The sequence below is a fragment of the Podarcis raffonei genome, chromosome 5 (genome assembly GCF_027172205.1).
Source record: "Podarcis raffonei isolate rPodRaf1 chromosome 5, rPodRaf1.pri, whole genome shotgun sequence".
NCBI lineage: Eukaryota > Metazoa > Chordata > Lepidosauria > Squamata > Lacertidae > Podarcis > Podarcis raffonei.
The window spans coordinates 11,025,424-11,046,659 of NC_070606.1; the positions used below are offsets into that span (position 1 = coordinate 11,025,424).

General features: G+C 45.6%; 1 protein-coding gene across 2 annotated transcripts in view; it reads left to right on the forward strand.

Moving 5' to 3' along the window:
• The first annotated feature begins 16,041 nt into the window (after nt 1–16,041).
• ATOH8 (atonal bHLH transcription factor 8) overlaps nt 16,042–21,236 on the forward strand; it is a 31,892-nt gene continuing 26,697 nt past the window's right edge. Inside the window, exon 1 of one of the 2 annotated variants that reach the window (XM_053387796.1) lies at nt 16,042–16,650. In XM_053387796.1, coding sequence (XP_053243771.1) covers nt 16,093–16,650 — 558 coding nt within the window. In that variant the 5' untranslated portion in view covers nt 16,042–16,092. The remainder of the gene's footprint in view (nt 16,651–21,236) is intronic. The other variant, XM_053387797.1, reaches the window with a different exon arrangement.

Sequence of the window (21,236 nt, forward strand, 5' to 3'; positions counted from 1 at the left end):
CCCTTCTCCAGTTTTTGCTGCATTTCAGCTTTGAAATTTTGTTTCAAATGTACACCTCTGTGGAGTTACAGCACATCTAAAAAAATCAAACAATGTTTTGCTTGGATTTAACTTTAAATCTTCCGAGCTGGCCGCTGCCTCATGCATGTACTGACCACAAATATGCTTGTCAAAACATTGCTCCAAAGACAGGTAAATCAGAAAAGGTCTGATGAACTACTTCATCCTAAAGCAGTAGAGGGCAGCACAGAATGGTTTTTAAAAAGTTGGTCATCTTGCCTCTTTTGCCTTAGCATTTTGACAGCTATCTGAAACACATTTTGGTGCTTGAATTAGGCTGTTTCTAAACTGAAACCGAAACCTGTACCTGCCATCAGTTTGTGGGAAAGATTTCGTGCGCCCTGGGCCTAAACATGCAGCAGAATGGTGCGGAGCAAACTTCCATTGGTAAAATGGATTATGCCATTTCAGGCTGCAGGTGGGCATCATATTGTGGAATGCTCTGCCATAAAAAAAAAAAAACAAAAAGTGCCACAGAGAAAGTCCCAGTTTTCCTATTTAACTGGGAAGTTTTTTAAAAAAAACTTGTTCTGGAGCATTGGGGAAATTTAAAGGGTAGGTCTCTGGCACCACAATCATCTACACTGACAAGAAATGATATGTTACAGAAAGGTAGCCGTGTTGGTCTGCCATAGTCAAAACAAAAAATTTTTTTCCTTCCAGTAGCACCTTAAAGACCAACTAAGTTACTCATTACCAAACTTAAAACCATGGAGAGACCTGGTCTGAACAAAGACATTGGATTCTTATCTCATTATACATGACAAAGCCATTTTTCACCTTCTCACCCCTTGCTTTTTCCTGTAAGACCTATTGCAGTCGTTAAGTGTCGTCAACAGGCTCATCACAGCTATCTGCCAATCACCCATTCCCACCACCCTTCTGAGTAATACCCCTCCCCACCTTCTCACTATATAGAAGGATCTGGCAACTTCTGTTTCAGTGTATCTGAAGAAGTGTGCATGCACACGAAAGCTCATACCAAGAACTAACTTAGTTGGTCTTTAAGGTGCTACTGGAAGGGGGAAAAAAATTGTTTTAAGAAATGATATGTCAGTCACACTGCCACTGTTGACAACACCACAATCACCACTGGATACAATCGTTTCTGGACAAGGCAACCTCAGTTTCTTCAGCTGCAAGGAAAGACTATAAAAGGAGACAGGTATTACTTGGCTGGTCACCTTTCTGCTCACCTGGCTAGTCCAGCTCCCACTCCCTGCCCGTCTCCCTTTGCCCACAGTACCAACAACAGAGTAGTCTCTTCTTTGTTGTTTAGTTGTCTTAGTCGTGTTCGACTCTCCATGACCCCATGGACCAGAGCATGCCTTGGAAACTCTCAATTTCTTCTCATAGCTTCTCCTTTTTTATGTCCATGGAGTTTTCTTGGCAAAATACTGGAGTATATTAACATCCTTAAATCTTCACATTATGAAATTAAACATATTAATTCATCACTTAACATAAATAAAATCCTAAGCCAATTAAGTATCTGCAAGCTGTTTTCTGTTAATTTAACTTAACATATTTAACTAAGTAATCATTCAATTTAATTCACTCCTCCTTCTGGTCACGGACTCTTCTGGTTAGGTCGGCTAGCTCCGAAAAATCCATCATCTTCATCTCCCATTCTTCTATCACTGGTAATTCTTGGGTTTTCCACTTTTTAGCTAACAAAATACGAGCAGCAGTTGTGGCATACAAAAATAATTTAACATCTTTCTTGGGCAATTCCAAACCTGTTATTCCCAGAAGAAAGGCCTCTGGTTTCTTTATAAATGTATATTTCAACATTTTTTTCAATTCATTATAAATCTTTTCCCAGAGGTCTTTCACCTTGGGGCAGGTCCAACACATAGGATAAAAGGTTCCTTCCTTTTCTTTACATTTCCAACATAGATTGTCACAGTTATGATATATCTTTGCTAATTTTACAGGAGTCAAATACCATCTGTACATCATTTTCATTATATTTTCCTTATAGCTAAGAGCTTCTCTGAGTTATTCAAGCCCCTTCGCCATGACAAGGCAGTGATCCATGAAGGGGAGTCTCTTATTACCTCTTCCCTAAAGTCAGAGGGTTGCCAGCATAAAGGCCAGAGGTGGCACTGCAGCTGCAAGCACCCAATTTGATGCTTGCGGAAGGTTCACATTTGAAGATCTGGCTAGAAACCAGGTTCCAGCATTATTTGCTGGGCCAAATGTAGGCTGAGCACAAACCCCTTTCCAAAGTCAGTTCCACTTGTTTCTGTTCTGGACAGGAAGAGTACAGGCAGCACTTTCCAACTGGTGGTACAGGTATAATGATGATGGTGGTGGCGGCAGCAGCGATGATGATGATGCTGATGGTGATGATGATGATTTTATATGCCACCCATCTGACTGGGTTGCCCCAGTCACTCGGGTGGCTCCCAACACAATATTAAAGCCACAGTAAAACATCAAACGTTAAAAACTTCCTGATTCAGGGCTGCCTTCAGATGTCTTCTAAAAATCAAATAGTTGTTTATTTCCTTGACATCTGATGGGAGGGTGTTCCACAAGCCAGATGCCACTACCGAGAAGGCCCTCTGCCTGGTTCCCTGTAACTTCACTTCTTGCAGTGAGAGAACCGCCAGAAGGCTCTAGGAACTGGACTTCTGTGTGCAGGCTGAATGATGGGGGTAGAGAAGCTCCTTCAGGAATACACGTCCAAAGCTGTTTAGGGCTTTGAAGGTCAGCACCAATAATAACAATAACAATAACAATAACAATAACAATAACAATAACAATAACAATAACAATAATAATTTATTTATACCCCGCCCATCTGGCTGAGTTTCCCCAGCCACTCTGGGCGGCTCCCAATCAGTGTTAAAAACAGTACAGCGTTACATATTAAAAACTTCCCTGAACAGGGCTGCCTTAAGATGTCTTCTGAATGTCAGGCAATTATTTATCTCTTTGACATCTGATGGGAGGGCGTTCCACACGGCGGGCGCCACTACCGAGAAGGCCCTCTGTCTGGTTCCCTGTAGCCTCACTTCTCGCAATGAGGGAACCGCCAGAAGGCCCTCGGCGCTGGATCTCAGTGTCCGGGCTGAACGATGGGGGTGGAGACGCTCCTTCAGGTATACAGGACCGAGGCCGTTTAGGGCTTTAAAGGTCAGCACCAACACTTTGAATTGTGCTCGGAAACGTACTGGGAGCCAATGCAGATCTCTCAGAACCGGTGTTATGTGGTCCCGGCGGCCACTCCCAGTCACCAGTCTAGCTGCCGCATTCTGGATTAATTGCAGTTTCCGGGTCACCTTCAAAGGTAGCCCCACGTAGAGCGCGTTGCAGTAATCCAAGCGTGAGATAACTAGAGCATGCACCACTCTGGCGAGACAGTCCGCGGGCAGGTAGGGTCTCAGCCTGCGTACCAGATGGAGCTGGTAGACAGCTGCCCTGGACAGAGAGTTGACCTGCGCCTCCATGGACAGCTGCAAGTTCAAAATGACCCCAAGGCTGCTCACCTGGTTCTTTAGGGGCACAGTTGTCCCATTCAGAACCAGGGAGTTCCTCAGACCTGTTCATCTCCTGTCTTCCAGAAACAGTACTCAACCTCAATCCATTAACAGCCATCCATCCTTCAACCGCCTCCAGACACTTACACAGGATGTTCGCTGCCTTCACTGGTTCCAAAAGGTTGCTAAACCTTTTCTGTCACAATAATATTTATTATTTTTCATACAAAAGCATAACAAAATAGAGAATAAACAATGATAAAAGGGGGAAAGGGGGGGAGAATATATAACATAAAATACTTCAAATTTCCCATACATCACCACATAAACTAAAACTTAATTAGTTAATTAAAATCCATCTTCATAAACATATTACTTGACTTCCTCTAATCTCTTCCATCTGAATTTCTTAGTAATTAAATGTAGCAGTTTCCAATATCATTATTTCATAAAACCATATCACAGTCATAATCAAATTTCCTAACTTTTCTTATTGTACATTTTCTTATTTATTTATTTAATCCTAATCTAATCCTAGGCCTAATTAGTTCTTTCAAGTGGTTACATATCTTTAATATTACAATATTTATTCAAATAGTCTTTAAATTTATTCCAATCTTCTTGGTGTTCCTCTTCTTTCTGGTCGTGGATTCTCCCAGTGAGATCAACCAGCTCCATAAACTCCATTATCTTCATCTGCCATTCTTCTACCATTGTGTTTTCTGTTTTTTGGCTAATAAAATCCATGCAACAGTTGTGGCATACAAAAATACTTTTACATCTTTTTGGGGCAATTCAGAACCTGTTATTCCAAGGAGAAAGGCTTCTGGTTTCTTCATAAAAGAAGGTTGCTAAACCTTTTCTGGTCAGGGTAGTGGTGGTATGAAGAAACCCTTTGGCTTGAATGGGAAATCTCTGGGCCATAGAGGCTACTTTTCCAACCCCTCCTTTTGGATGGTTTTTTCCTTTCAGAACTACGAGAGGGGCACTGTTTCTCTTGCTAGGGCCCCTGCCTCATGATTGTGGGCTTGTGGGGGGCACTCTTTCTGTGTTTGGGGTCTACTAATTTTCTGTTTGCATCGGAGGTGAGGGTTCATTTCTTCAGGGATGTTTTTCGCTTTGTTGACTGACTGACTTTCTCCTGAACTTGAAACAACATGCTGCTTGATGAGTCTTTTCTACAAATTGCAGATGACCTTTAGCCTCAATCATCACACTAGTGTTTCCTAACCACGACTCAGGAGTTGTCTCTCGTGAGTTGTTCCTTTCTACTCTGTGTTTTGTTACAAAGAACTTCTACGTGCATTTGCTTATTTCCTTCTCCCTCCCAATCCATTCTCCTTTTGTGTCATGTCTTTTCAGACTGTAAGCTGGGGCACAGAGACTGTCTCTTTGTTACAACATCCTCAGGCATTCTCTCTCTCTCTCTTAAGTTGTAAGTTGTCCTTTTCCAAAGATAACTCAGAAAGGGAGGCGTTTGTGGTCTCAGAGTCCATAACGGGACTGCAGTATGGTTTGGGCAGGATGAAAGACCTCGACTTCCAGTACCTCGATGCACAGGGCAAGAAATCAGCCCCCTGGCAATCTCACTATCCTGAAAAGAACAACTTTTCAAAGCAACAAGAAGTTCATCCCTTCATTCCAACTTCTTTTTGAAAGTGAAAATTGACAGCCAAATTTGTGTCTGGCTATCATGGAACACCACACTGCTATCTCTGTTGGTAAAGAGCCAATGAGAGACCTTCAATCTGCCTTGATAGCAGGTAAAGGTAAAGGTACCCCTGACTCTTAGGTCCAGTCGCTATCGACTCTGTTGTTGCGGCGCTCATCTCGCTCTATAGGCCAAGGGAGCTGGTGTTTGTCCGCAGACAGCTTCCGGGTCATGTGGCCAGCATGACTAAGCCGATTCTGGCAAAATCAGAGCAGCACACGGAAACGCTGTTTACCTTCCCACCGGAGTGGTACCTATTTATCTACTTGCACTTTGACATGCTTCCGAACTGCTAGGTTGGCAGGAGCTGGTACCGAGCAACGGGAGCTCACCCCATCGCGGGGATTTGAACTGCCGACCTTCTGATCGGCAAGCCCTAGGCTCTGTGGTTTAGACCACAGCGCCACCCATGCCCCTTGTGATAGCAGTTAGCATATGACAAAGTATTCTTCAGGTATATTACTGTCCACAATGCTGCCATTCCTAGAGAGATCCTCTGCTGCGGCACATCTTAGCTGGCTTTGATCAGCAGCACTTGGCTTTCTTCCCAACCTGGTTATATGTCCATCAGACCAAGTCAGCACAGAGCAATGCTGTCCTTTCCCTCACTCCCCCTGAGCAGGCAAGAACACTGTGTTCTCAGCAGTCATTCTTTCCGTGGTATGAAAAAAAATAAGGCAACATGTATACTCCTCACAAACAAATATCCCCACAGGATTTAAAATCCAAATAATTCTATGTGTCTCATGTGTGTTTTAAGTGCTATCTCCAAATGGGAGAAATAAACCTGCCCATATGAGAAGCTGAAAACTCTCAGTTTTGACCCGTTTTGTGTGTACTCACTGTGTCTTTTTGTTTGTTTGTTTATTTTGTTTTGTTTTTCTCCAGGTCATTTTAGTCAATCGTGTTTTGAAGGGGTGGACTGTGTCCCTCAGGGAACAATTATTCCTGAATTAGAAACAGAATTTTTAAAAAAATAGTTGGAGATACTCAGAGAAAAACTTTTGAGATAGTCTTACAAAACTCAGAAGCAGTTCCCCTGCGACTCCTGCTCACAACCCTTCAAATCTGCCCCCCCTTCCCCCTTTTTCAACTAAAAGAACCGTGAATGAGTTCCTCAGAAAAACAAGGCAAGGATGCCAACTGGAAATGTTTGCTTTGGGGGTGAGATGGGAGGCTGGCGTCAGTCAGGGCAACAGACATGCCAGCGGAATGTAATATTGAGAGGAAGCAGCAGGTCACTCAATCACTGGCAGAATGCCTGGAAGCAACTGGATGCCTTCAGTCTCTCCCCCCACTGCCGCTTTTCTTTAATTGGTGGGTTGTAAATTTTTCTTGTTCTTAAACAGAACCCTATTACTCTGGGAGATGGAAAAGAAGAGATATGTCTCAGAAAGGCATGAGTCTCTGTAGAGAGAGCATGCAGTACTATGCTTTGTGATCTTTCCATTTGAATGGCTAGTCCTAAACTTTGGCCAGATCTACACCAAACTTTAGGGGACATGGGTGGCGCTGTGGGTTAAACCACAGAGCCTAGGACTTGCCGATCAGAAGGTCGGAGGTTCGAATCCCCGCGACGGGGTGAGCTCCTGTTGCTCGGTCCCTGCTCTTGCCAACCTAGCAGTTCGAAATCACGTCAAAGTGCAAGTAGATAAATAGGTACTGCTCCAGCAGGAAGGTAAACGGCGTTTCCGTGCGCTGCTCTGGTTCGCCAGAAGCGGCTTAGTCATGCTGGCCACATGACCCGGAAGCTGTACGCCGGCTCCCTCGGCCAATAAAGCGAGATGAGCGCCGCAACTCCAGAGTCGGCCACGACTGGACCTAATGGTCAGGGGTCCCTTTACCTTTACCTTTACACCAAAGTCTTCAAGTGCTTTAACAGTAATTGGTCAGCCGTGGGAACTGTAGTTCCGCAAGGAAGGGTGGGGATCCACTAACAGATTTCTCAGCACCTTTCCGAAACCGTAATTCAAAGGATTCTTGGGGTGTGAGTTGTGCCAACTAAAGTGATATAAACTAATTGATATTTCTGGGGAAGATCTGATTTTGCAGCTGCCAGAGATAGTGCTGGATTTTTATTATGGGCGTAACTGATGCAAATAAGCATTTGCCTATGGACAAATGAGATTGACAAAAGAATGATCACCTTTCTCTTAGGCTATCATAGAACCATACGGTTCGGAGGGATCCCAAGGATCATCTAGACCTTGGGCCTCCAGCTGTTTTTGAACTACAATTCCCATCATCCCTGACCACTGGTCTTGCTAGCTAGGGATGATGGGAGTTGTAGTCCAAAAACAGCTGGAGGCCCAAGGTTGGGAAACACTGATCTAGTCCAACCCCCTGCAATGCAGGAATCTCAACTACACCATCCATGACAGATGGCCATCTAACCTCTGCTTAAAAACTCCAGTCCCCCGAGGGACACCGTTCCATTATTGAACAGCTCTTACTGTCAGAAAGTTCTTCCTTTCTTGGAAGTCGGAATCTCCTTTCTTGTAACTTGAAGTCATTGGTTTGAGTTTCTCCAGAGCAGGAGAAAACAAGCATGATCCATCTTCCATGTCAGCCCTTCAGATATTTCAAGATGGCTAGCATCAGTCATCACTTTTCCAAGCGAAACATATCCAGATCCTTCAACCTTTCCCCATAAGGCTTGGCTTGGCTGAACTCTTGATCATCATGGTCGCCCTCCTCTGCACACATTCCAGCTTATCAATATCCTTCTTAAATTGTGGTGCCCAGACCTGAACATGGTATTTCAGGTGTGGTCTGACCAAGGCAGAATAGAGTGATACTATTATTTCCCTCAATCTGCGCACCATACTTCTGTTGATGCAGCCTAGAATAGCATTAGCTTTTTTCCTGCTGCATCACACTGTTGGCTCACGTTCAGCTAGTGGTCTACTAAGACCCCTAGATCCTAATCACTTGTACTATTTGCAATCCAGGTGTCCCCCATCTTATATTTGCTCCTGATCATGATTCTTGTGATGAAGTTTTCCCCTTCCTGATTCACACACAGAGAAATGCACAAAGAAGATAAATTCATCTGTGTTGCCAAAAGCTATTGCTTGCTTCCCAACAGGGAAGCAAAATATGCAGGCAAGGAAACATTGTAGGACTTCTGACCATTTCTTCTATTTATCCAGTATATTTGGAAGCTTTCTATTATTATTCTAGTAATAATAAACCAATCAAAATTTTTGAAATATCTACGCAGTGTACAAGATAAAAACAATAAACAATATCCTCAGAACAAAAATATGACATAAAACCAGTAAAACAGTAGTATGAAAGAATATAAAAACAATGGTCCAATCTTATGGGTCAATGAAGAGCTTGAGCAAAAATATACTCCGTTATAAGACACCTGAAGCAACTGATAGTTGCTGCTTCAAGTATGGTGGATTAGAGGATATTTCATAGTATAGGGCAATAGCAGAAAAAGTCTGTTTTCATATCACCACCCTGATATTTTGTAGGGTGTGGCACCACAAGTAGAATTGCCACGACTAATCTAAGTGATTTTACGGGTCTGTGCAGAAGCAGGCAGTCTTTCTGGGAACCTGGTCCTGAGTTCTTCAGGGCTTTGCATGTTAGCAATAAGACCTTGAACATGACCTGCAGTTCCCTCAGCACATCCTGGTGCACCGCTGAACAATCTCAGCACACTGTTCTGCAGAGTAGCATCACCCACCCCTAACTCGGACTGTCACCCTAGAAGCAGACCCTGGTTGATGGTACTGGAAGTTGCTGAGAGGCCAGGTATAATTAACAAAGCAGTTTATACTGTAAGTTAACTATACAGTGAATTCTCAATGAGTGGCTGGCTTTTGGTCCTAGACAGCAGGAGACATGCCTAAAATTATTTGCAAAGTTTTCATTTGCCGCCCGGTGAGGGGACTCGTCTAACATTTTGCATTTGCCAACACAAAATACTCCTGTGTATTTGCAGAAACTAACTTCTAGCAAGGACCTGATCTCAGACAAACCCACCACAGGAAAAAAATGCATTTCTGCTTGCTATGAAAAAAAGAAGGGAAAAGTATGGCGATTCCAAGAACTACAGAAGTAGGAAAAGTGTACTAAACTGGAGGGGGAAACAGCAGATCTTTAGGCCTCCAAGGATTCCTAATGTTCAAACAACTCACTTACCAATCACAGCTCCGACTTCACCCGTTGGCTAAACATACAGGTGGGCAGGATCAAGCAGTCTGGTTCATTTCACAGGTGGTGATTAGAAGGTACCTGCACATTTTGCTTCGTAACTTTCTAGGATGAGTAGAGACTTACCGTATTTTTCGTTCCATAAGACACACTTTTTTCTTCCTAAGAAGTAAGGGCAAATGTCTGTGCGTCTTATGGAGCGAATGCGTGGTCCCTGGAGCTGAATTGCCCAGGGGCAAAAAGCAGATCATGCTTTTTATTTTGAAAGAGGGAAGTGGGTGTTGAAACAAAGCCGCTATCGGCAAGCGATCGGGAGGGAGATAAGGGACGCTAGAGATAAAGGAGGCTGCCTGGGAGGGGGGAGGTAAAGAGCAAACTTGCAAGGAGAGGAGACAGGAAGACTAAAGCAATGAGGAGAGAAATTAGGAGAAAAGGTGAAGCAAAAAACTGCTCCAGCTAAGGAAAAGACACTAAGACAAACAAGAGGGAAGGGGGTGTTGAAAGGAGGTAGCTAATCGGCAAGCGATCGGGGAGAGAGATAAGGGACGCTAGAGGTAAAGGAGGCTGCCTGGGAGGGGGGAGGTAAAAGCCCATGGATCCTCAGGGTTTTTGCATTGGGCTACCCCAAACTCACCATCAAATCACATGTCTGTGTCCACAGCATGAACCATAAAATTCATACATCCACTGTTTCGTTCAGAATATTTTTTTTCTTGTTTTCCTCCTCTAAAAACTAGGTGCGTCTTATGGTCAGGTGCGTCTCATGGAGCGAAAAATACGGTACTTTAAGGGAGAAGAAGTATTAGCTCAGTACTTAGAATCCCTGCCTGGAGGCACCAATGAAGGCTAGGTTAGCAGCTGCCATCCTACACCTTCTGCTGTGCTCTCACACATTATTCTGAACACCTATATAACACTGCTATTTGCTTACTATGCAATGGCACAACACTGATGATACACACATATCTTGGAGCTTTTCACTAGAAAGGAATAAACTACATTTGCTGCTTATGAAATGGGAGGGTTGCTGGCCACGCTCAATATATATTGGGCAGGGAAAGACTCGTTCCGTACCTTGTTTTACCAGCCATATTCCATTCCAAGTGAATTCTCTTATAATCCTGCCTGTATATGCTTTCTAAGTCTCCAAATAGCTTTAAAAACCACCAGTGAGAGACCACCAACTTCTTATTCTAGCAACTCTCGGTGTACATTTTAGGCAATGCTACGGGCTACATTAATCCTAATACTGGGGAAAATATGTTTATTAATACTATATGTTGTCTTCTCATATTCTTTATATTATCAATCTGCTGATTTTTATAAATGTAGTTTTATGGAAATGCTTTTTTTAAGCATAGAAATTGGGACTGACGTATGCATGCCAAATTGTGTGGGGTTTTTTTTATGTTATCTCAATATTTCATTATAAAATTGTTCCTGTAGGACTAGCTCCTTGCTTCTTCCATATGAACGATTTTCACTATGTGCATTTACACATTGCAACATACATACAAAACAAATTTCAAATATATCTCTTGCAAGCAAATGAATAAAATCAAAATGCTTATGCTACTTTATGGTTAATTGTGGCACCATAATTAAAATGAAGCCCATAATACAAGATCGAGTCTCAGCTTCATTTTCATGGCCAAGCTATTTATCCACTGGGCTTGTTCTGTCTTTGCTCCTTAACATTTAGTTTTGCTTTTGTTTTTTAAATGCATCTGAAAAAGCTGGTTGCAGATGGAAATAGAGGACTCAAACCATCAGAAGGGTACCAGGTAAAAGCTGTTCTAGGACATGAAACTGCTAGGAGAGATCAACCAGGTCCTTGGTCTGCGGTGCTACTAGATTGAGAATGACTTCCAGTTCTACAGTATTCCATTTTTTCCATTCCCTTCCATTCTGGAGAGGTCGTTGAGGGGAATAGCTTTTCTTGGATTATGTAGCACCATCCACAACAATATGTCGGAATCCCTGGAAGCCCAAACCCAAGACTGGGGCAAGTACTCTTTGGTGAGAGAACCCTGGCAGAGATTTAACATGCCAAAACATGCAGCAAAGAAAAGCATGGAAGTATAGGCTGTAAAACCTTTAAAATGTGCCTTTTCCAGTGAATCCTAAAGTATCCCACTTCCCTAGCACACAGGCCACACGCTTGGTAAGTTATAAAAAGGTTTACTTACAAAATTCTTCAAAGGTCAGATTCATGTGTTTTTCCATACAGCAGTTTAAAAAAACTTGCACGGTCAGTAAAATGTTGCTTGGTTACAAAATGGGAAGAGTTCCTAAACTACAGTGGTAACTTGGTGATGCAAATGTGTTCCATTCCGGAGCCCCGTTCGCATCCAGAAGCAAACGTAACTAGCGACGGCCCTTCTGCGCACACGCGTGTCGCTTTTCGCCGCTTCTGCGAATGCGCATGATATCATTTTGAGCATCTGCGCATGCACGAGCGGTGAAACCCGGAAGTAATGCACTCTTTTACTTCCGTGTTGCCGCAGAGCGCAACTCGAACGCGTTCAACATGAAGCATATTCAACCCGAGGTATGACTGTATTGGTATAGAAAAATGCTAGTTACAGACTCCATTCCTGTTTGAAACAAAAGATGTCGGTTAAAGCCATGTGGGTGGAGGGAGCAACTCAGAGCTCCTCACACACCAAATTTGCATGTAAATTAAGCACAGCAAAAGGCTTGGTGGCCCATTTCCTCCCAAGGTGACAGGAAGTGACATAGGCTAAGCCTGGCAGGACAGCTTACTCTATGGCATTAACCCCTTCATGCATTAATTAGACTCAAGCATTCTGGCTACATGAGGCTGCTTGCCCTACCTACACATGGACTTGGCCTTGAACCTAGATGCATAGTTGGCAGATGTGTCCAATTGTGTCTGTTCCTAGAAAAGGCCGATCTGGCATGATGCTACACGCCTTGGTTATTTTATGGTTGGATTACTTCTGGAGAGTTGCTTCTTCATGTCCTACAAAACTCTAATTTTTAAGCAACATGAGAGCCAGAATGAAACCTGTGGGGCATCAGAGGACAAAAGCCATGGGGTCAAACAGGATTCTCACAGCACCATCTATGGCTGACCTTACTGTTCTAATCTGCACTGAATTGGATGCCTCTTAAATATCACCGGCCAGTATCGTTGGTGATGATTTGATGGTCCCAAACTGTGCCAGTTTGGTGCTATCTGAAGATATTGTCATTTCAATTTGCTGTGACACTTCCCAAGATTGAAGAATACACTTTGGTCTATGTTCGGAAACAGTTTGACACCATCTTGATTTAAAATGGCAGGCAGAACCATTCCACACTGCACTGATTAGGATGCTGGTGAAGATATCATTGCTCAATTTGGTGTGACGATTGCCAGCTGCGCCAATTCTGACACCTCTGAAGATATTGTCACCTGGTTTGGTGTGACGGTTCCTGACCTCAAGGAGGGATTTCTGGCCTATCTTCGGAAGCGGCTGAATGCCATTTGCAAGCAAGATGACTGACCAAATTGTTCCAAACTGCATGGTCTTGAATGTTTCTGAAAATTTTGTTGCTCCAGTTTGGCATCATAGTTTCAAATACTGGAATATCCTGTTATATGGTTTGTGGTGCCCCAAAGTATATGTTGGGGTAGGCACCCACAGTTACATAGTTTTTCTTTCTGCATGGTTTGTCTGCTTTTGGTGTGCATAGCTGCCATTAGCTGTGCACTGGCATCCCATAGGCCAGGTATCTTCAACCTTTTCAGACCCAGGAAGCACTTTTAACCCAAACATTCATTTGGGCACCCAGATCTTCATCTTTCACCTTATATTTGAATGGTGAGGGTGTTCCTGGTGCCGTCCACTTTGCATCAGGCTGTGACCCACAAGTTGAAGACCAGTGTCATAGAAGACAACTGCCCGTTTGTTTAGATGTATGATTTGTCCTGGTTCAAAGCAGATTTTGGGGTGGGCACCCCCCAGTAGCTCACAGAAAGTTTTGGTCTAGGAGGGTTGCATTGGCATCTTATAGAGGACATTCTCCCCTTTGTGTGATTTGTCCTGGCCTGAAACAAAGTTTGCTGTGGGCACCCTCAATAAATTATTGTTTTTAATAATATTATGGTGTCCTGTTGCATTTGTGATCATTTCAGAAGCATGATCATTTTGACTGAGAAACTTTGTTGTGCTTGAAGGTGATAAGTTCCCCAATTGCAGGTATGTATGATATGGGATAGGGATGCGGGTGGCGCTGTGGGTTAAACCACAGAGTCTAGGGCTTGCCGATCAGAAGGTTGGCAGTTCGAATCCCCGCGACGGGGTGAGCTCCCGTTGCTCGTCCCTGCTCCTGCCAATCTAGCAGTTCGAAAGCACGTCAAAGTCAAGTAGATAAATAGGTACCACTCCGGCAGGAAGGTAAACGGCGTTTCCATGTGCTGCTCTGGTTCGCCAGAAGCGGCTTAGTCATGCTGGCCACATGACCCAGAAGCTGTACACTGGCTCCCTCGGCCAATATGGGATAGCCCAATGTTTATTTAGGGGTTCAGGGACTTTCCTTTTTAGTGCTTCAAACTTTTGAGAGAACTGGGAAGTAGTAACCAACATCAGCATTGTCTCCTGTGTGTTCTGCCAGATGCACATACAGCCCCCTTTCAGATCTCCACCTCCCAGGGGGGTAGAGGGGCAGGGGCAGGGGCACCCAGACAGCCCCACACCTCCCACATGCTTCCAATGTTAAAGGGTAAATATAAAGGAGGCCTTTTGTGTCGCTCTGCAGCGAGCCTTGGGGGCAAGGGAAGCAAACACCTAAAAAATGGTACAGCCGTCTTTTATTCTCCTGATGTAAGCATTTTCATCTCCCTGGCATGTGGAGAATGAAGGAAAATATATTATCTCCTGTTACCCAAGATGGGAAACTTCACTTGACTAACGAATCACAGAATCATACAGTTGGAAAGGGTTCCAAGGGTCATCTAGTCCAACCCCCTGGAATACAGGATTTTCAGCTAAAGCATCCATGACAGATGGCCATCCAACCTCTGCTTAAAAACTTCCAATGAAGGAGTTTTGATTGATTCATTGCATGCTTATCCATTTGAATGTAAATAAAAGAGGAGTGGGGAAGTAGACTTGGGTTTTTTTAAGGTTCTCCATATCTCTGAAGAAATATTTGTGTGGGAGATTAGCAGCCAAACCTAAAAAATGCATATTCTTGCTAATTAGCATGAGAAGGGGCTAAGTCCACAGGGCTGTATTGCAGATAGGCAGATACTCAGACCATAGAAATACAGTTGGTAGAGAGGGCTCTGTGTGATGTCATTTCCCTTCCTCTCCTGGAGAGGAAGCACATAGTACTTCCTGTTCCCCCCCTTCCTTTGACCAGTAAGATGCAGACATGGACTTGCTCAAAAATTAGGCCATATAGCCTAATTCCTAGGCTTTTAATTTTGCTGACAGGCTTTTGAAGCTCTCTTCAACCCACATATGTGGACGTCTGGAAGGATCAATTGCAATTACAGTGGTTCTCAAGCGCCTTGTCCTCATACAACTTGGAACCCAAACAGTGCAAACCCAGAAGTAAGTGTTCTGGTTTGCAAACTTTTTTTGGAAGCCAAACATGCTCCGTTTTGAGTGTTACGCTTCCGCTTTGAATGCCACATTTCCCTTTTGAGTGTTACGCTGAGATCTGTCTGTCTTTGCTATTTATTTTCTGTTTTTGTGGCTGTGTGTGTGTGTGTGACACTGTGGAACCCAGTTCAGCTACTGATTGATTGTTTGTGTGACTGCAGTACATTGTTTTTTGTTTTGTTTTTATTATACATTTTTATTAGTTTTTACATATGTTTTCCAAACAGAACAGAACATCTCTCATCCTATACAACATTTTGGCTATAAGCCTGAGACTTCCATCAACCGCGTCTAATGATTTTCAAACCTCATGACTGCAGTACATTGCTTATTGCTTTCATTTGATGGATCAATGTTCTCCTCAGATAGTAAAAATCATGTTAAATTGCAGTTTTAGGGGTTGTTTTTAAAAGTCCGGAACGGATTAATCCGTTTTGCATTCCTTTCTATGGGAAAGCCTGCCTCGGTTTTGGAACGCTTTGGTTTTGGAACGGATGAATTTTGAGAACCAAGGTGCGGCTGTCAAACACCCCCTCCTACCTATCACAGCCCACCCCACAGTGGGACGACCCCCGGCCATCTGCCATTCATTCTTATCAGCCCTCGGACCTTTAAAAATGGAGAGGACTCGGCGGCGGGGCGGGAATCCCAGGGAGCGGCGGGGAGGCGCCTGCCTTTAATCGGCGCGACGCAATAACATGAGCACAAAGCGGGCGAGAGACGGGCAGCGCAGCTGTTCGGGCAGCGCTTCGTGCTCCTTCGGGCACCGGCCGGGCAGCGTGGGCGCGGCGGGAGGCGGGCGCCCTGCTGGCAAGAGGCCGCCGGCGAGCCGCCTGATCCCGCCCGAGGGGCTCCTGTGTCGACGGCGGCTAAGCAAACCCAGATGGGTCTCTCCGGCGCGGCGCGCATTCCGCAGCGAGGCTGGCGGCGCGGCGGGGACTCCAGATGACGCGCTGATCCGGCTGGGGCTCGGGCACAGCCCGGCTGGCCAGGGCGAGCGGCGGCAGCGTCGGCGGGCAGAGCGCGAGGCCAGGCGGCTCCCGCCATGAGGAACCTGCCGCTGGCCGGCGACGAGGAGCGCTGGGGGCGCCTCTGCCTCAAGGAGCTCGGCGGCATCCAGAAGCTCCACAGGAAGCGGAGCAAAGAGCCCGCCAAGCAGCGCCTCAGCGGCGGCGGCGGACGGAGCTCCCGCGCGGCCTCGGCGGGCGCTCCGGACGGGGGGGCGGCCGAGGCGGGCGCTGAGGCGAGGAAAGGCGCCTTCCCCGCGGGGCTGCTGGCGCCTCAGCCGCGCGCGTCGAGGAAAGACGTCGAGGGGCCGCTGCGTCTGGGGGGCGGCCAGGCTTTCGCCGACCCCAGCTTGCCGCCGCCCCGGGTGATGGCGTGCCGGCCGCTCGAGAGCCCCTTCCCGCCCGCTTCGCGCGTCCCGACTTACGGCGGCGGCGGCGGCGAGGCGTCCCTGTCGCCCGGGCGGCGGGCGGGCGAGGCGGCGGGAGCGTCCCCGGAGATCCGCGCCATCCAGCAGACGAGGCGGCTGCTGGCCAACGCCCGCGAGAGGACCCGCGTGCACACCATCAGCGCCGCCTTCGAGGCTCTGAGGAAACAGGTAAGCGGCAGGGACCCCCCTCGCGATGCTGCCAAGCGGGCGCTCTGCGTATGCTCAGAGGAACGCTCTCCTCTGTGCGCCTTTGAAGCCGTAGCATTAAAACCAGGGTCCGGGGAGCCCTGAAATTGGAAGAGGGGGGAACATAAAGGGAAATCCCATGCCACTAACTTAAGATAGAGCGCTTTAGCGTGACAACCCCATAAGTTCCTTGCTTATTTCAGTAGCTCTGGGTCAGGAGGATTTCTTGGGGGTCAGAGCTCTCTTCCCACACTCCTCCCTGCAGGATGGTGCCCAAATCCTGACCCCTCTGCTAGGGTCCTGGTAAACTCAGGTTGGTCCCTACAGCACATAGGAGTCAACTCCTGGGGGCCAAGGCCCTTCTGGTTCCCCCCAATAAAATATTTGAGGGCGCCTCTCCCCCAAAATAGTTCATTCATATAGTGTCAATGCACCACATCATGTGATTATGTGGGGTAGGACTTACTTCCCCCTCCCAAAATTTTATTCAACTTAGCACCCCTGTTGCAGCAATTGCCAAGCTGTGCTCAAATCAGTCCTACTTCCATAATTGGTTCTTTTTTTAAAGAGATGTAAGAGTGAAATGCAGAAGCAGATTCCTCGTTGGCGACCTTTACAACACGCAACGTCACCCAAGGGCCATTCAACGTTTTGCTCACGAGATGTTGGTCTTAATTCTTAATCTGATTATTGGGTTGCAGGGAAGGGGCTGTTTGGTTGGGTAGAAAGCTCCGAAAGAACGTTGGGTTCTCTCCTAGGATGCTTAAACAATGAATGGTATGTGGCTCTCGGCTTGACACTGTGATTTGCGTTGACCTGTAATTGCCTTTCCCCCCCCCCCATCCCGTGCCAAAAAACTCAACTTGGATGAAGCATTGCTATTATCAAAAGTTCACACGGGTCTCATGCTAGGTGAAAATTATATCTTCCTGTTAATCAAATACACTTTCCTGTCAGTTGGCCAACTCTGTGCTCATAACATGTTTTCCAAGGTTGGGTGTGGGTGTGTGAGGGGGGGGGCAAGTTCTGAAATCCAAGCTGTATTTGTTAAAAATCCTGTCTCCCCCTTGGAGTGTGTGTGTGTGTAGGTGTGTGTTTGGATTTGAGTTTGGATTTGATATCCCGCTTTACCACTACCCTAAGGAGTCTCAAAGCATCTAACATTCTCCTTTCCCTTCCTCCCCTACAACAAACACTCTGTGAGGTGAGTGGGGCTGAGAGACTTCAGAGAAGTGTGACTAGCCCAAGGTCACCCAGCAGCTGCATGTGGAGGAGCAGGGAAGCGAACCCGGTTCACCAGATTACGAGTCCACCACTCTTAACCACTACACCACACTGGCTCCAACATGGTTCCCCCCCAGGATATTATTGGCCTCATCCACTCCAGCCAATATGGCCAATGGTCAGGGATGATGGGAGATCATAGAATCACAGAATTGTAGAGTTGGAAGGGGCTCCAAGGGTCATCTAGTCCAACCCCCTGCAAAGCAGGAATCTCAGCCAAAGTATCCAAGACAGATAGCCATCTGACCTCTGCTTAAAAACCTGCAAGGAAGGAGAGACCACAACCTTCTTTTGGAGACTGTTTCACCTTAGAACAGGTCTTACCGTCAGAAAGTTCTTCCTGATGTTTCTTCAGAATCTCCTTTATTGTAACTTGAAGCCATCCTTCCCTCCAGGGCAAGAGAAAACAAGCTTGTTCCCTCTGCTTGTCTCCCACACAATTTTAGAAAGTATTGTTTAGAACCAGGCTGTTGCACTTCTTTGGACACCAACTCCAACCAGCCCTCGCAGACAATGGCCAAGGCTTAATATCAGTATCAGTATTGGTCATTAATTGCATTTTTGCAAATTGTGCCACAAAAACAGAGCTCGTGTGGACGTTTAAAACCTGGTATTTTGGACTACAGCTCCTGTACTGTGCTAGAGTTGATGGGGAAGTTTAGTTCAAAAGAGCCACACTCCCTGGGGCTGACGGGAGTTTTATTTGTTTATAAAAATATTGATGTACCACCATGTGATAAGAAATATCACAGTGGTGTACATTATAGAAACAGAAAACCAAACAATAGCATAATAAAAATATAGAAACACAAGTTCATAGAATCATAGAAGAGTTGGAATAGACCACAAGGGCCATCGAGTCCAACCCCCTGCCAAGCAGGAAGTTAAAAGCAAAGAAAAAGTAAATGTAAGATTGACGTGCATACATTCAATTTCAGTCAAATTCTTTGTTTATAAGAGCCTCTTGACACCAGAAAACAGATTTCCATTCCCTCTTAGATGGGATCCTCAAGTTAAAATGAAGATCCTAAATGAGAAAGAGGCTTTCCAACACTTTGGATAGCATTTGAAGTGGTACTCACTGCCTAGTCAAAGACCACAAATGTCATGTCCAGTCATCACATTAAGTTATTAAAATCCAAACATGACCCAAAGGAATGCTGTGATCCAAATTTCCTGCTATTCTGCCTTGGTCAGACCCCAGCTGGAGTCCTGTGCACAGTTCTGGGCACCACAATCCAAGAAGGATATTCACAAGCTGGAGCGTGTGCAACGATGATCAAGGGTGTGGAAACCAAGCCTTATGAGGAACAGTTGAAGGAGTTGGGTATGTTTAGCTTGATAAAGAGGAGACTGAAAGGAGATGTGAGAGCCATCTTCAAATATCTAAAGGGCTGCCAAATGGAAGATGGAGTAAGCTTCTTTCATCCTGCTCTGAAGGGTAGAACCCAAGCCAATGGATTCAAGTTACAAGAAAGGAGATTCGACTAAACATCAGAAAGAACTTTCTGGCAGCAAGTGCAACGGACTCCCTCGGGAGGTGATGGACTCTCCCTCCTTTGAGGTTTTTAAGCAGAGGTGATTTAGTTGAGATTCCTGCATTGCAGGGGCTTTGACTAGATGACCCTCAGCGTTCCTTCCAACCCTACAGTTCTGTGATTCTGATGGGACATTGTATTATGCTTGCTTATGGGCATCAATGACTTATTGAACACTCAAGTAACCTGTCTTGCTATCTCATCTCCCATAGGAGGAAGTGGCTTGATAAATTGCATTCAGCACTGGGACTTTTGGAGCACCTGATTCTGAAGCATTTTTGAAGCTCTGAAATTATGATCCTGTACTTTGGTGGACGCGGGTGGCGCCTTGGTTTAAACCACAGAGTCTAGGACTTGCTGATCAGAAGGTCGGCGGTTCGAATCCCCGCGATGGGGTGAGCTCCCATTGCTCAGTCCCAGCTCCTGCCAACCTAGCAGTTCGAAAGCACATCAAAGTGCAAGTAGATAAATAGGTACCGCTCCGGCAGGAAGGTAAACGGCGCTTCCGTGCGCTGCTCTGGTTCGCCAGAAGCGGCTTAGTCATGCTGGCCACATGACCCGGAAGCTGTAGGCTGGCTCCGTCGGCCAATAAAGCGAGATGAGTGCCGCAACCCCAGAGTCAGCCGCGACTGGACCTAACGGTCAGGGGTCCCTTTACCTTTTTACCTTGGTGGAGATTTCTGGAATTAAGCTGCATTCAAGGCAAGGATGGGGAACCTGTGGCCTCCTGGTGTCATTGGACTACAGTACCCATCATCTTTGGTCACGCAGGCTGGGGTTGATGGGAACTGGATGCCCAATGCCTGGAGAACTGCAGGTTTCTCACCCTCGATGTGAACCATATTTGAGCCACAAGCCTAAACAAGAAATAAACCCCAAGGCGAAATTGGTATCCTTTGTTCCTATTTAAGACACAATATCACATAGTAAACTTTTCTGAATGAACACTGTCTGAGAGAGTAGTATGAATCAAGCTCATAAAGGTCACCAAGCTGTCCTGAAGTTTAACCTGCTGGTCTTAGACCCATACTCTTGAAAAAGGTATACAGTGGTACCTCGGGTTAAGTACTTAATTTGTTCCGGAGGTCCGTTCTTAACCTGAAACTGTTCTTAACCTGAAGCACCACTTTAGCTAATGGGGCCTCCTGCTGCCGCCGCGCCGCCAGAGCACATTTTCTGTTCTCATCCTGAAGCAAAGTTCTTAACCTGAAGCACTATTTCTGGGTTAGTGGAATCTGTAACCTGAAGCATATGTAACCTGAAGCGTATGTAACCCGAGGTACCACTACCTGCTTCTTGTGAACCTCAAAAAGACTTAAGTTCTTCCTCCCTATCTCTCTCCCTGTCTCCCTCCCTTCTTAATTTAAATTGTCTAAAAGCAGTGAGCCTTTGTGGGGGGGGCAGGGAATTGCTGTTTAGTGGTTTTTTTGCAAAGTCTTTTGCAAACTTTGGTCATATGTTATGCTTGGCTCTGTGTGAAGTGTGGATACAAATATATATGTGGATATATTGGAAGGAAGTGTAAGGAAAGAAAAGCCAAGAACATTATCATTCTGTCTGTAGTCAGTACCTATACTGTGGTGTATAGGCTTTGGCAAAGACAAACTTCAACAGTGAAGAACAGCAAATTCTTCCAGGGAATGAACCCCGCTGCAGCTGAAAGTTGCAAATTTCCCTAGTATATCAGTAGATGAATGCTCATTCAGACATCAGGCTTGCCTGTTCCATCGACTTTATCTGCTTTTA